This window comes from Etheostoma spectabile, chromosome 11 (genome assembly GCF_008692095.1).
Source record: "Etheostoma spectabile isolate EspeVRDwgs_2016 chromosome 11, UIUC_Espe_1.0, whole genome shotgun sequence".
Classification (NCBI taxonomy): Eukaryota; Metazoa; Chordata; class Actinopteri; order Perciformes; family Percidae; genus Etheostoma; species Etheostoma spectabile.
In genome coordinates this window covers 11,034,237-11,049,011 of record NC_045743.1, presented here as the reverse complement: position 1 = coordinate 11,049,011, position 14,775 = coordinate 11,034,237, and the positions used below count along the sequence as shown (strand labels likewise).

General features: G+C 39.5%; 3 protein-coding genes across 7 annotated transcripts in view; 1 reads left to right on the top strand and 2 right to left on the bottom strand.

The window, feature by feature from the left end:
• The window catches only part of dip2a (disco-interacting protein 2 homolog A), an 86,174-nt gene extending 77,551 nt beyond the window's left edge, over window positions 1-8,623 (bottom strand). Inside the window, 1 exon segment of the mRNA XM_032529108.1 lies at window positions 8,082-8,623. The gene's annotated coding sequence lies outside the window, so the exon portion shown is untranslated.
• A 914-nt stretch (window positions 8,624-9,537) lies between these two features.
• cflarb (CASP8 and FADD-like apoptosis regulator b) lies at window positions 9,538-13,403 on the bottom strand. Of its 4 annotated transcripts, XM_032529071.1 has the most exons (10): window positions 13,053-13,403; window positions 12,860-12,965; window positions 12,568-12,703; window positions 11,970-12,019; window positions 11,818-11,879; window positions 11,563-11,611; window positions 11,377-11,455; window positions 10,619-10,916; window positions 10,415-10,588; window positions 9,538-10,322 (listed from the first exon to the last, which is right to left on the bottom strand). In XM_032529071.1, exons 1-10 carry the CDS (start codon window positions 13,334-13,336, stop codon window positions 10,193-10,195), a joined length of 1,368 nt encoding a protein of 455 aa, XP_032384962.1. In that variant the 5' UTR covers window positions 13,337-13,403; the 3' UTR covers window positions 9,538-10,192. The 4 variants fall into 4 exon arrangements, with proteins under 4 accessions (XP_032384962.1, XP_032384961.1, XP_032384964.1 ...); XM_032529070.1 differs by having other exon boundaries at window positions 10,415-10,916; window positions 11,563-11,603; window positions 11,816-11,879; XM_032529073.1 differs by having other exon boundaries at window positions 10,415-10,916.
• LOC116697689 (protein FAM126B) overlaps window positions 13,205-14,775 on the top strand; it is a 48,330-nt gene continuing 46,759 nt past the window's right edge. Inside the window, exon 1 of one of the 2 annotated variants that reach the window (XM_032529068.1) lies at window positions 13,205-13,445. The gene's annotated coding sequence lies outside the window, so the exon portion shown is untranslated. Of the gene's footprint in view, window positions 13,446-14,491; window positions 14,760-14,775 lie in introns of those variants that run through there. The other variant, XM_032529069.1, reaches the window with a different exon arrangement.

Genomic DNA, 14,775 nt, shown 5'->3' with positions numbered 1-14,775 from the left:
TATGTGTCAGTATGGCTTGGCTGTTTGGCAATGTGTATTATGCTTCAGCTACAAACGCAGAAATCAAATATTAAATGACAAAAGTTGAAATTACATAATCAGGACAGCAACGAGAGATGCAACGAAGAACTATTAATGGATTTTTGCCTCAGGCTAAAGGCTCCCTGCACAGCTCAATGACCTCAGCACTGTAGCCCCCTTCTATCCTCTACAAGCAATCACTCAGCAAGCAAGCAAGCAAGCAATAACACTGCAGAACAACCTTTGTGAACATGTGCAGAAAACATGCATAATAGAAGGTATGCTCTTAAAGCTGATTCTTTATCTGTCGGAGACATATTTCATATAGCGTTTAGAGATCATTCAGCTATCTGTGGAAGACACTGTTTGGGTGTTTTACTGTGACTGGGATTGGACCAGAGAAAGGACATATTGAGCTGTGGTGTTAGCTGGAGGGGGGCTCCTTAGCTGCCATCCAACTTTCATGTGAAGGCTCTGTCTCCACCAGATGGGCACATAGAAGGTGAGGGATCAAAGACACACACAGGTAGGCAAATGGACAGCAAAGAATTTACACCAGAAAGCTGATGGAGGCAACACAAACGCCTTGCTGGGCAGAAGAATGTGGTGCACAGAGCAGAGTGACTTTTGCAATGTGTCCTTGAAGTGGGGCGTGTGGCTTGTTTGGTCAGCAGATCTCCCTGGCGCCGGTGCCCGCTGCACTGCCCTGCTTTCTACTGCACACGCCATCTCTCTCGCAGTAAGGACACTACAGTGTCACTACTAGCACCAAGGGAACAGTACTAGTTGGCACCCATTATGACCAAGAACATATTCTGAAACTAAAGGGGGGTATTTATTATGTCGTGCAAAGTGGTGCTTACACATTTATTTATCTAAAACAATCCCTTGTTGGGCACTTCCAAATGCACCTTCTGGCCAATCACAGAGCTCAGTGGTCTCTCTGTAGCAGGATGGACAGTATGGTGGCCTGGCAGGAGGCTGGCACCATCTTTCAACTGTCTTAGCAAAGGGCCAAGTCTGAGGTTGGCTTGAAAAATACAATCTTCCTGGTTTTATACAGCCATCTGATTTAAAAGGTTAAGAAAATCTTAACTGCGGAAGACCTAAGACGAGAGAAAAATGAAGAGAGACCGTATACAGTGTGAGCCAAGAATTGGGTGTTGATCAATACAAAAGGCATGATCCCATGATCTGACCAGAAACTGAGCAGAGAAATAAAATGTACATGTACATGTCAATCAAGCTTGATAACTTAAAGATAATCATTTGCTGCTCCTTCAGCTGTTGATCTTTCTTACACAGTGTGCGGGAAATGCCGCCGTTTGTCACAAGCTGCTGACTGTAGGAGTGTGGCAGTGTAATCAAATTGTGCAGCGATTTGTGCCACCAATTGTAACCAAGCAATAAAGCACTATATGTGAATAACACTGCTGAAATAGCCCCAGTAAGTCACTTCACGGTTGAATCAGTTGAGAGAAATTTCATATTTTTGGCATGCACGCAGAGAGAGGAAAACTTTTTTGTATCTCAATTTTCGGAAACAAACTTTTAAATCCCCCTGAGCTGAAAGCCTTTACAATACTTCCACAGGGATGTGCAACGTAACTAGGAATTTCATTTCATTCAGCAAAGAAACATTTCATTATTGAAACAATGAATTAGTGCTCATGCTCATCAGATAAAAATTTAACTAGAGCAAAAATGTAAATGTTGCAAAACAATTTGGTTATTAAACAATATTTACTGCTTCTAAAAACAAAATCTATTTTTTTTACCATTTTAAACAACCGTTGCATGAATAACTTTGGGTTCATTCACAAGATTGTGGCATTATTCTTTCCATTTCAAATGCTACATTATTAAATACTGAATGGGTCAAAACAATAGATCAATTAATAATGATATACCAATACTAAAAACCTACATGATCAATTCCAATGAGGAAAGCCAAAAGGGCACCAAAATCCCTTTGCTGGCAGAAATCTTACTCTGTAGACCCATCCGGGTTTGAATAAACAAAAAGGATAAAAGACATATTTCTACATATTACAATCCCATGCCATTAAATATTCATGGCTCCTATAACGACAGAGACAGGATGTTGAAGAGCACTGTACAGAAAACAAACAAAATGTAGTGGAACCGCCAGGATAATAACTGGTGCTGTGGATCATTGCTGGGCTAAATTATAACAGCTCTGGTTAGGAAGGAGCGCCTTAACAATCCAGAGACACAGGCAAGAAGTAAATGGACCAAACATGCACACGCTACCATGTGCACAGGCTCTCATACAGAGGCAGAAGCATATGAGAGAAGCACAAGAATCTGAAGCTCTACTCTGCTCTGAGGCACACCCCTGAAATATTTATGACCCTCCACGTTCAATCCTCCACTGTGGCAGGGGCACGCCATAGCTGCCCCTTTATCTCCGAACTGGACTTTACAGCAGCCACAGTAGCCATCTAGCTCGCTCCAAGGCTCAGTATTCTTCTCTTTTGGATCCTATTACAGAGCTAACCAGCAGCCATGTACAAAGTCTCTTCAGTAATCGCCCTAAATCCTACATTTTCTCATAGCTCTCAATGCAGAATGTTATTCTACGTTCATCAAATGTTTGGTTTTGCATAGCAATAGACTGCCTGGGTGAGCCCAGTGGAAGTTCTTTCTCTGTGAGTTGGTGGTGGGAGTTTGTGACCACAGAGAGGAATGAGTCAGGACCAAAAAGTAGTTGTTCTCTGCAAAACTCTGTAGTCCACCTCACTGGTGTTTCCTGTTCACTCATACTTTCCAAAAAGAGGTTTTATGAAACTGCTGGCCACCAAATCTACCCACTTACCCCACCTTGTATACAGGTCCATGACCTTGACTCAAGTGTGATTGTATAACAAGCCTAGGGAATCTGGGGGAAATTTTGGCAATTGGGCTATAAAATGAAATTACGATAGTAAAAATGAAATGGTTATAGAATTTTGTTTCACTTATTGTACTAGGAGTTACAAAACTAACGTGACAGCGGAACATGGATAGTAGCTGAGGCGACAAGTCCTGTAGCCTAGACAGGGCAGCTGCTAACTTGTTATGCAAAAATGATCAGCTGGGCGAAGCGTCCAGCCTCAGGTCACAACTGTGGATCTACTGTAAACTACAACCAATGACAAACTCATAATAGCGTATATATGGAAAAACCATCATATGTGAAATTGAAAATGGTTCATACAACAGCAACTAAAAAAAAGTCTCCTTTTGTTCTTGTTCCCTCACACACACACAAACTGTGTTTTTAGAAAAAAAATTGTTTAGAAATTAAGAGCGCTTGTTTTGATGAAACAGCCCTCACTCCTAACACGGCTGTGGGTCAGTGGAAGCTCGGATGCCTGCCAATCGGAAGGTTGGCGGTTCAATCCTTAGCTTTTCGGTCCTATGTCAAAGTGTCAACACTAAAGTAAATGTGTGTGAATGGTTCCTGTACTACGTAAAAGCGCTCTGAGTAGTTATGACTACAGCTAAGAATGAGATTAATAACAATTAACTGCCCAGTCCTACTTTAAGGGCCTATTTGAACTTCCAAAAAAAAAAAGATACAGTCGTCTGTTTACAGCAAATAAGATATTACACAACTGATAATTACATCATCAAAGTGTGTTTGTAAGTTTTATCATCATTACCATCTCATTATTACAGTTACCAGTGCCTAGTTGCCACTTTACGTAGAGGTCTCCACTGAGTAAAGTTTCACCCTATCTAAGTGATAAGACAAGGTGGAACTTTAATGATCCATGTGAGGAAATCGGGTCATTGGAGGAGCAGATACTATGATATAGATAAGAGTAGGTAAAAACAAAAACAGTATATATCATTAAACTGACCAGATAATCTAAATTATTATAAAGAAGAACATTTTCATTATAAATTTGCAGATGACTTGTAAAAGCGAGTAGCTACATTTACGCTGCTGGATCTTTGTCCGAACACCTCAAAACTGCAAAAAAAACTTTTTCTCTACAAATACAACAACCATGAACACATCAGGGCCTAATTAAACTACCAAAAACCTGCACTGCCCCTCTGTAAATGTTTGCTGAATGGGGGCAGGCAAAACAAGCCCAATGACCAACCAGGGGTTTGGCAGTTTACCCGCAAACACCAGCACTGGACTAAAAATGACTTCGTAATCAGAGGGTTTAGAGAGCAAACAAGGGAGGAGAGAAGAAAACCAGGGAATGATAGAGTGAGTCTATGAATTACTCAGCAGACACGTCTCTCCCTCTTTATTCCCAGCAGGAGATAATGGGGATCATCCATCTTCTTGCCCTCCTTTATGCCTCATTTTTTGACCACTCATCTGCATCTGTATCCAGGTCAGCTGAAAAATAACAAGTCCACACCAATAACTATGATGCGTAGAATTTAGTAGGACAGGATTTTATTATACCAGCCATTTTGGGTAAAGAAGCCATTCCAAATGACTGCATTTACGTAGCGCTATAGACCTTTCCGGACATAGCGCTTTACATTATGGCTCTCATTCACCCACACACACACCGATGACATCAGAGCTACCATCCGAGGCGCTTGCCTGCATGGAAACACGATGCCTACCCATCGAGAGCACTTCAACACGCAGACAGGAGGTACCGCCAAACTCGTGACTAATAGACAACCACGATACTATGTTAATTTGGTGATAAATAATAAACTATATATTATATCTACTGGATAACACATGAAGCCCATTTTCACAATTATGTTATTGTGAGTGGCCGACATGAATACACAATTTAAAGTTAGAACAGGTTTGGTTATTTGACATGAAAAACGTCTGCGTTTGTATTTTTGGTCCAGATGAAGCAGATTATCTTAAGTTTTTTACAGTTTAAAACTAGGAATAGTTCACAATTTTGGGAAATACAATAATTTGCTATAGATGAAGATTGATATCATATCTCATAATCCTACTCACTGTGCCCAGTACCAGCTTAGTTTAGCACACAGACTGGAAACATGAGGGGAGGCTAGCCTGTACAAAGGTGTCAAATTATTACCACCACCTCTAAATCTTACCAATTAATATGTCATATTTTGTTTGTTTAATCAGTACAAAATAAAGTGTTAACTGAAGAAAGAAAGCAAGCATATTACCCATAAGGTCAAACCATTGTTTTATTAAATAATGCCTAAATGTTTGTTTCTGTACTTTAACGGTTGCTTATTAAAGATTGTATGTCATGAAGGAGTGCTAAATATTTTTTTTTTTAATTCAGGGGCTTTAAACCTAAAAAAAAAAAAAAAAAAGGGGGTTTTAATTTAATAAGGTAGTAAATTTTTTATAACCCCGCTTCACGGGCAGGCACCTTTCCCCAAAAGGTTTTCAAATGTTTTAAAACGCATAACCATAAGCACCTTTGAGGCAAGTTTTAAAAAAAGACCAATGCCTACCTACTCATGTTTTAAAAATGAGGGGTAAGGGGGTTTCCCCATTAACAAAAAAACTGTTTGGGGACGGTAAAATACAAAATCAAAATATTTTAATATTTTGTAAGAACACATGTTGACAAAAAAAATAACAACAGAGCTGTAAATGAAAAAAAATGATCTCTAGAGAAACCCATTATATAAACCCCCAAAAACAGCACACGATGTTTATTTCCCCCATCAGCGGGCTAACGCTGACTGGAATATTATCCCTGAGTTTTCTGGTTTTTCTCAAAATTGGGTTTTTCCAAGGCTGCTAAAATGTTTAAAAAACTACTGACCTCTAAATTCGATACCAAAAATTTCCCCAAAACACACAACACACACACACCCCCCCCACACACACACACACACCACCAAAAGCATTACCTAATGGCAACCAGCCAAAATTTTTCTCTCATGTGACAAGACATGCCTAAATTTAAACCCAGAGACAACTATGAGAAGCATGAAATCTGCAATTTCGGCTCTCATCTCTTTTCCATAAAACAAATCGTCTATTTTTTTCCCAGACAGGATGCAAAGGGGGGGCAACCAAGGGGATCTTCGAGTTGAAGAGTTTACGAGCATACGGATACGATTTGAAGGAAAAGAATTTTTTTCTTTACCCAAAAAAGAAGACTCTTTTTTTTTCTTGTCGGGGTGGAAGTCATGGAGAGAAGCAGGGAAAGAGAAAGACAACAGAGTATGTCAGTGGAAGAAAAGCCAGAAAGAAAAGATGAAGGCAACAGAATCAGTGAGACACTGCTATCGGAGCTCCAACATGGCAGGATGTGACATGTGGAGAGCAGGAAGAGGAAACTGGACAGATATAGATTCATTTGGTAGCCGCTCCTGAAAACATGCCTATCCCATTAGGGGCCTCATGCCAGTTAATGTGCTTATCAAAGCGTGCACCTTGGGTCTATTCCTAACCTCTGTACGGTGTTACTGCATACAGCTAACATGGGGGATAAAAAGATTGAATGCAGAATCTGTGTGTTTTCTATTATTTTAAGTTCTAGAATTACATGTATTGGTTTGTAGAGCAGTGTCAGAAGTTAAGGGGGACAAAGGGCAAAAATGGCCCTAGAAATGTCAGAATGCCCCTAAAAAAGGTGATTGAGGGGCAAAAAATGGCTCCAACATTTTAATATTACTATGGGCCAATATCCTAATCCTACATTAAGCAATCATTTTATTTTCATTCATTCTATTTCCATCTCTATCAAACTCACACAAAAAGTGCTGTTACATGTAAATGCACTAATAATAGCTATAGTATGCATACTAATAGAATGCTTTTTATTTACTCATGTTTACACAAGGTGGTGATAACATGTTAATCTGGGCTCATTTCACATTCAAAACAGCAACTTTATGCAACAATTACTATTTTTTGAAAGTTTCCCCCAAATATATTTTTAATTTCTTACACTGTGAACATTTTCTCCAGTGTTGGAAAGAAATAGGGTCACACCCTGAAGTCAGATCCCAAATCTAATCAGACTTAAAGTAGGTCATTAATTTGTATGACTTTACCACAGATAAGCTAATTTTACCAGCTGAGAAACGCATGTATAAAGTCGCAGTTTAACAATGAGTCTCACTTACATAAGAAAAAAAAAACTAAAGAAATACTTTGTGGAAAACAAGCACCCTCTTATTTACAGTGTACTGATACTCAGCTTTTAAAGATATCAAGTCAGCAAGAGGATGAGCCTAAGCCAATGACAGGCTAAACTCTATATATATTCAGCTACACAAATGTTACACCCAGTATAGTAACAGTGACATTTGTCCTTTAAAACAATTATCATGTAAAGTGATTAGGTGGCATAATAAATCATATCAGTAAACATTTCTTTTAGGACTTTGTACAGGCACATGCTATGGTGTATTTGTGTTTCTAAGTATGATAGTTAAGGGACTTATTTTATATGCAATGAACCTTTTTTAAGTGTAACTAGCATAACCAGAAGTTGTACACAATAGTCACTGTTTCAACTCTTCTCATGACCAACTCTAATGTCACAATTCAGAGACAACAACCTTTATTCAGCTGGTACCTGGTCAGGCAAGATGAGAATGGTCGTTTGTATCAATATGTGCATTGATGTTAGTTATTAACTTTACTTTTTCATAAACTTCAAAATGGACATTCTTTGATTATGCTCCATATGTGAAAAACAGCAGCATGGGTGTGTCTGCGCAGCTGCTAACATTGTGGCAGATAGCCATCTGATCTAATATGGTATTAGGAGTCTGATATCTAAAACTTCAGGACAATAGGAACTGCTGATCTTCATTAGAGGTGAAGCAAAACAGAGCAACCTATTGACCAGTGTAGCTTAATTTAGCTAACTCCCTGTGCTGCAGTAGTTAACAGTCATGAGGGGAAAACTACAGTAGAAGTTCAGTTTTAGGGATGACTGATAGTGGCAGAAGGGCTGGCATGTTTTCAAACATGAGCCCCAAAGCCAAGATAAAGGGCGGTGGTTCTGACATCTAGTCTGCGCATGAACTGTGTTTAAAGCACCCCTCCAGGGAAAACAGCATGCTTTGACCACACGTTGCGGTAGTTTCTGTACATGGTGTTAACTTACCTTCAGAGAGCTCCAGCTCCAGCTCCGCCAGCTTCTCCCGGACCTCCACCGGCAGGGTCATAGCGACAGCCGGCGTGGGCTCCAACATCATCGTTAGCAACCCGGTTGAGGTTCTCTCAGCCATGGTAAGAAGCACAAATACGTCCACTGAGTCGCCGGTGAGGAGGACAATGCGACCATAAATTTAAAAAAGAAAAGAAAAACAACAGCCACTCCTCACTTGGTATCGGCTAAGGAGGGCAAACAGGGTGTTGGTGCTCGTCTCGCTGCGACGTCGTACAGATGTGTGAGAAATGTCTCCAACCGTCATGACACGGCTAGCTGTGAGGCTAGCAGACATACCTGGCTGTGTGTTTCCATGTAGTGTGGTAGGACAGGGCCCTGCCAGTGTCTCCCTGCCTGTCTGTCCCTCCGCATTGACGGTGTCCTGGCTCTCGGCGGTTGCTTCACTTCAACTGTAAAGGGAACTCATTCAACTCCTCACTCGCTTCCCACGGCGCAGTCGCCATTGCATCATAGTAACAGCAGCCCGGGCCGTGCGCGTTCACGAGCCCAAATCGTGTGTGTGTGTGTGTCTGTCTGTGTGTGTGTGTGTGTCTGTCTGTGTGAAAGTGAGTCTCCTGATGTCCATCATATAACTTGCCTGCCTCCTACTGTCACAATCACAGTGCTGCTTGTCAGGGAAGTATAGGCTACTATTCAAAATTTCTGGTAGGCCTAATACAGAAAAACAATAAGTATTATTACTTAATACTTTATCTTAATTATGCTCTCAAAGTGCACCAGATTGGTGCATTTAAATTTAAAATATACATTTTCTTCAGGGAGTACATGCCCCCAGACCTCCCTAAAGAGTTGGGGTCCACAGTATCCTTTTTACCTTGTTCTTTGTACCCCTGACCAATTTGCATGCGGGGGGTTTTAAAGAACAGAAACAGTTCTTAGGTAGGTTACTGGGTGAGCAGGAAAGATAATTGTCATCAAATCAGAATTAGTTGGGGCCGAGGAGGGTTGCAAAAAGCAAAGCCCAGATGGGAGGGAGCACATACTGTCAGGTCATGACTGTAGCTGGGAGGAATGCATGGGCCTGACTCTTGAACTCAAAGGATGCTGGCCTTAGACATCACGTCACATTAACATATTGGTCATTGCATGTCAATCAGTGTTCTTTAACTTTATTTCAATGTAGCAAACCGAAATATATTTAAAAAAAAAAAGATAAAATACATATAGATCCCTAAGGGGTTATAAAAACATATTGAAGGGGATAAATGCATACATGCTTGTAATGGATTCCACACTATTTTAGGTACAAACTGTTTGACAATATTTTTAGTCTATTTTCTATTAAAAAAGAGCTTATATTTGTTAAAATAACACATTTGACAGTTCACGTTAGCCTACAAAGTAATAGTAAGATTTGTTTAAATATTAGAATCTAATATATATGTTATTATTAATAATAAAATGAACTTATTTACATAGCACATGCAGTATCTAAAACGTGGTTAGAGATAGCTAGATAGATAGATAAATAGATAGATAGTGTTTACTTCATTTCACTAGTTATTTTCTTCAGTTAACTAATTATATTCACATTTCTTCACAGGCACTATACCTGCTTCAGCTGCACTGTATGAGGCAAGAAAAAGGTGCTCAAATTAATGCTTCAAAAAACAAAATAAGATATATGATTGCAATACATGTACACTTTTATATTGCTCTACTTATTGTCTAGCATGAATTGACATGTGCTGCTTTTGTGAGGCTCTGATTGGGTGTGTTGTTTATAACTCCCTGATGTTGTTGTTGTCAGCGGGGTTTCAGTTGGGAAGTTGAGGAGTTATTGTATCAATATTGTTTCCCTCGTTTGTACATTTGTATTTCTGTTATGAAACTATCCAAATAAATGCACAATATACATATCAAATATCAAATAAAAACAATCTGTTAAATAAGTTTTGCTTCATCGGAAAAAAAAAAAGAAGAAAAAAAATTAAAAGTTAACAACCAGTAGGTGTCACTGCCTACTCAGTAGAAATGTTTTGGCTCAGGCAAGGAATCTGCTACTATGTGGCTCCCAGTATTGAGGGTTAAGTGAAAGTGATGGTCTATTGTAAGTAAAGATCTTTCCTCAAAGTATGTTTCAGATCGATGTTGTAGTTTGCTCCAGGGTTTCTCTTGTTATGTTCAAAGATGGCCCCATTCACCTCGGTATGAACATCAACAAGATGTGTTTTCCTGTAAGAAGACAAACAACTGTCTATTAGCTTATGTGACAACTGTCTGGTGCTAAGCAGACGCTGGATTTGCTGTTGACTGTTTGACTGTACCTCCTTTGACCTTTGAGTAATGCATCTGTCAGAGCCTTCAGGTAAATGGAGCGATGGTGTCCTTGCTCCAGTTGACATTCATCCGTCCAGCAGTGACTCCAGAACACATCTGCATCTGTAGGTATATTACATCTGGACAGCCCAACACACCCATCTGTCTCCAGATCCTCATCACTGTGCTCTGTCCTGGCACGTTGAGGAAACTCAGGGACATTGTACCTCTGGATGAAGAAGAGTTTGGGCTTGCCAGCCAACATGGGGCATGCATCAGCAGTGAAATGACGTCTGACATTGTCCAAATGTAGACCGGCAGCGTATGAGTCGGTACCCAGGAGATAGTTAGCCGTACCACGGCTAATGATGCAACAGACAAAGCCGTCACCTTCAAGGTTCTCCGTTTGTCTCGATATTCCTTTGAGAGCTAAAATAGTGTCATCCCCACTAAGCCACTTGTAGAGGACCACGTTGAAGTGAAGATTCTTAAATGTGTGTTCCAACATGTCTGAGTGAGTAAGGAAAGGAAAACCAAAATTGAACTATTACCCTGATAATAAGTCACTGAAAGATAAAAGAAAGGTCCACAAAGTAGAACAAATTTGTGTAGCAGAACACATTTTTCTTGTTTCCTCTTTCAATGCACTACACACCCCCTCAGCCTTATCTTGTGCTACCTTTAGAGGGGGTCGACCCCTGGGTTGGAAACCACTGGCCTAAACTAACTTACAGTCGTAGTTCAGTTTAGCTGCTTACACATTGATGCATCGATATCTATCTTTCTGCAGAATGAGTACATATTTACTTTGATACTTTAAGCGCCTTTTGATTATGATACTTAGTAGGAATTTAAATGCAGGACTTTCCTTTATTGTGGTGTATTTTGACATTGGTGTTGGTACTTAAGTAATGGATCGGAATACTTATTCCAGCATTGAACTGTAGATACAAAGGGTTTTGTGTCTCACCTCCGTCATTACCCACGCAGTCTATGATAACACAAACTCCTCTAGGATTTGTGTTAAATTTGTAACAATCTAGTTGACTCTGTAATGCAAAGGAGCAAGCAAACAAGTTTCATAAAGGCATTTTACTATTGAAACACTCAAACATATAGGGGGGAAAACTGCAGCAATAGTGAGTGAAAACCTTACCTGGCAGTTCTGCTCTCTGTACACAGGCAGCGGTACGTTTTCTGTGGCGGATGACAAAGATTAATACAGTGTTATGAATATGTGAAGTGAAATACAATGAGCAACCTGTGTAGCTATAAAGTAGCTATAATGTGAAAATCATTTTTGCTTATGCTTGTTCCATTGGTTTGAAAGAGTTATTTTTTTTACTTGTTTCTCGTAAATGCATAAATTTGGAAGTTGTTATAATTTTTTTATATGCAGCCTGTCTTACCTACGTGGAGGAGCTGTGCTTGTCTTGTTTGCTGTAGAGAACTATTTGGAGTGGGGACTGGACACTGAAAAGCAGATGTTTTTTTTTCAAAAGTATTAGATTCATAATTAAGGGGAAAAACTTTAAATGTGGAATACCTTTGCACACTACTTACAGGAGCTCTGTGCCTTTGCTGTTGACATACATGTCCTTCAGATGTCACAACTGTCAAAAGGTGTATATGGACAGAAACTGAATACAAGTGAATACAAGTACCTTAATAAATTATTCTAGTATAAGTATAAGTACTAGATTTTTTTTTCACACAAAAGATAACATGTGATTTGATAAATACAGTTAAGTACTGAAAAGTATTAAAAAATGTAATGTGCCCTAACTAAAGATATCTGTGAGTCCAACAGTACATGTGAACTGGATGTAATGCTGGTAATAATGGACAAGATAGGCTTTGTTAGTTATGTGTGTTAAATGATAAAGAGAATGAAATGCGTTTAGTTGCATACTATACAGGATATCATAATATGGCGGACAAATACTACATATTCCATTTTGCATTGTCAGAGTACATTCTGGTCAGGCATGTTCATCTAGAAGCAATGTGTTGGATACTGTAGTTAGCTTTTATATTGGGTTTGTGTTCTGTTTCTTTGTAAAATGTGTTTTTACTTTTATTTCTGTGGTTTAGGAATTTTTCCGATATTTAAACTCTGTACGATGTTTGAGCCATTTGTAAAATTAAAAGACTGCCTCACCTGACATCTTGTATGCAGTCACTTTTTTGGCAAGGTCGACCCTGCCAATGGTTCTCAAACATTCCTCTATACAGTCAACTCTTTCAGGTGAAACTATATCCAGCTTCTCAAGTTCAATGATCACATCCAAGAAACTCTGTCACAGAAGAGAAAGGGGGAGTTGCTTTCTCTCTGAATTGAGGTTCTTTGACATTTTTGTGTCATGTGACATCCCACCAAAGTTCCCCTCCCACACACGCAAGAATGTAAAACTCAGTTAGTGAAAACAAAACTCCATTCATATTTTTTTTACCTTTGCTTTTTCCATCTGCTCACGGGGCAACGTGCTGCTTAACAAGAATTTCACACTGTTCAGATCCTCATTGGCCACATCATCATTTATATTAGCCATCAATACTCTGCAGTAAGGGAAACCATGATTACTTTAGGAACCATATATTGTGTTAACTTGGATTGTTAAAACATTCCTGACTTACAAAACTTACCTGAATCTTGGCAGAACCTGCTTGTGTTTCAGAGTCTTCTCCGCCTCATCTCTGCTGGTTTTGTACACCGTCCTCAGGATATCAAAACGTCTTAACTGCAAGATCAGCTCTGTCAGAAACAGGTTACCTTTCTCATGACACAACACTTTCAGCCTCTCCTTCATGCAAGCCTCAGTGTTGTCCGTGTCCAAGATTTCACACAGGTAGAAGAGCCTTTTGCGTTCACAGCTGCTGAGAGCCTCCGCTGTTTGATTAATGGCCTGAAGATGGTCAGAAAGAGCCATATGGTCTTTGGGAAGAGTGACGTATGGTAATCCAGCAATGAAGACCGATATACCGTTGACGACCACCAATTTGACCAGTATGCCTACAAACTGGATCCGATGAAATACTGTAAGTTCCCAATAAACTATCATGGAAATATAATAAACTGAAAGGATTAACAATTATCAACAACTTACCTTACACCGTCGAAATCTGACAACAGAGGAACAGCCTAAAGAGGGATGTATCAAATAAACTACACGGAAGGATGACGCACGACTAAAAACTTGGGGAAATACCCTAGTACTTACAGAAGGAAATACCTTAAATCGTACAAGCCGAGTTAGTTGAAAAACTTCAAAAGGCCATACGCCTAGATATGCACTCTGATTACGCAAATGCGAATGTACGGTGCATAATTCTTTCGGTTCAGTTTTACAAAACTGCACAACAGGCTGATATCTAAGTGAAAGTGAAAGCAAAAAAAGGCGGCTGCGCTTTGATGATTAAAAACTTAAAGGCACATCCGTGGCAGCAGACCAATTCAAACCCTCTATTTATGACTAATTAACATGTATAGCCTAACTGATGTGATGACTTATTGGAGCTCAAGAAACCCATCAGGATTTATGAATAGGTTTTTCACAACATTATACTGAGATTGAAAGCATTACCATTAATAAAGAAATTAGTTACAATGTATAAACATTTATTACACAAGGTGCCATAATAGAACGCGGCAACAAAATATATATCATACTATCCAACAATTATTAACATTAACATTGATACTATTTAATAACACTGGAGTAAAACATTTTATGTATGTCTGTCTTTATGAAATAAAACACAATGGCCCCTGTAATCAAATTTTGTTTGGTGGTGGTAACATAAAGTAGCCTAATGTTAGATTAGATTAGCCATTTAATGCACATCTTTTTAACACCAAAGACTCGTCCATCAGATAATGACGTTCACTTTAGAGTATATTTGTTTTTCATAATATATTTGTTGTTTCATATTTTCCAAAATGTTTCAGGGTATTCTACCGCTTCCAGTTTACACATCCTGCATGTAGGCCTATATGCAGTGAAATCGGTTTGCTCTGGTTTCTTGGTTAATTTACTGTAAATGAATGCACAAGTGCGCCCAAACCATGATTCTGTGTATTCCGACAGCCTTAAAGGCATCACGTCTGCTCCCCCTGCAGGTCGAGCTTTCTGCTTACCAAAGCGCACCGAGTTCCGCTCAGTCTTGCCAATCGTTTCGCGCTGTGGTTTAGCACCATTGCAGTCTAGAGAGATCATACGGAGGTGTAGCTCGCGGAGGGAGGGATCATTTGAAGGAAAGATACTCGACTTGTGTGACCGCTCTGGGAAAACACGACCCCTACTTCACTGAGACAGTCACCGCGTGACATTGCCATTGGCAGTTTCAGTCTTGGTGAGTATTTCATTAC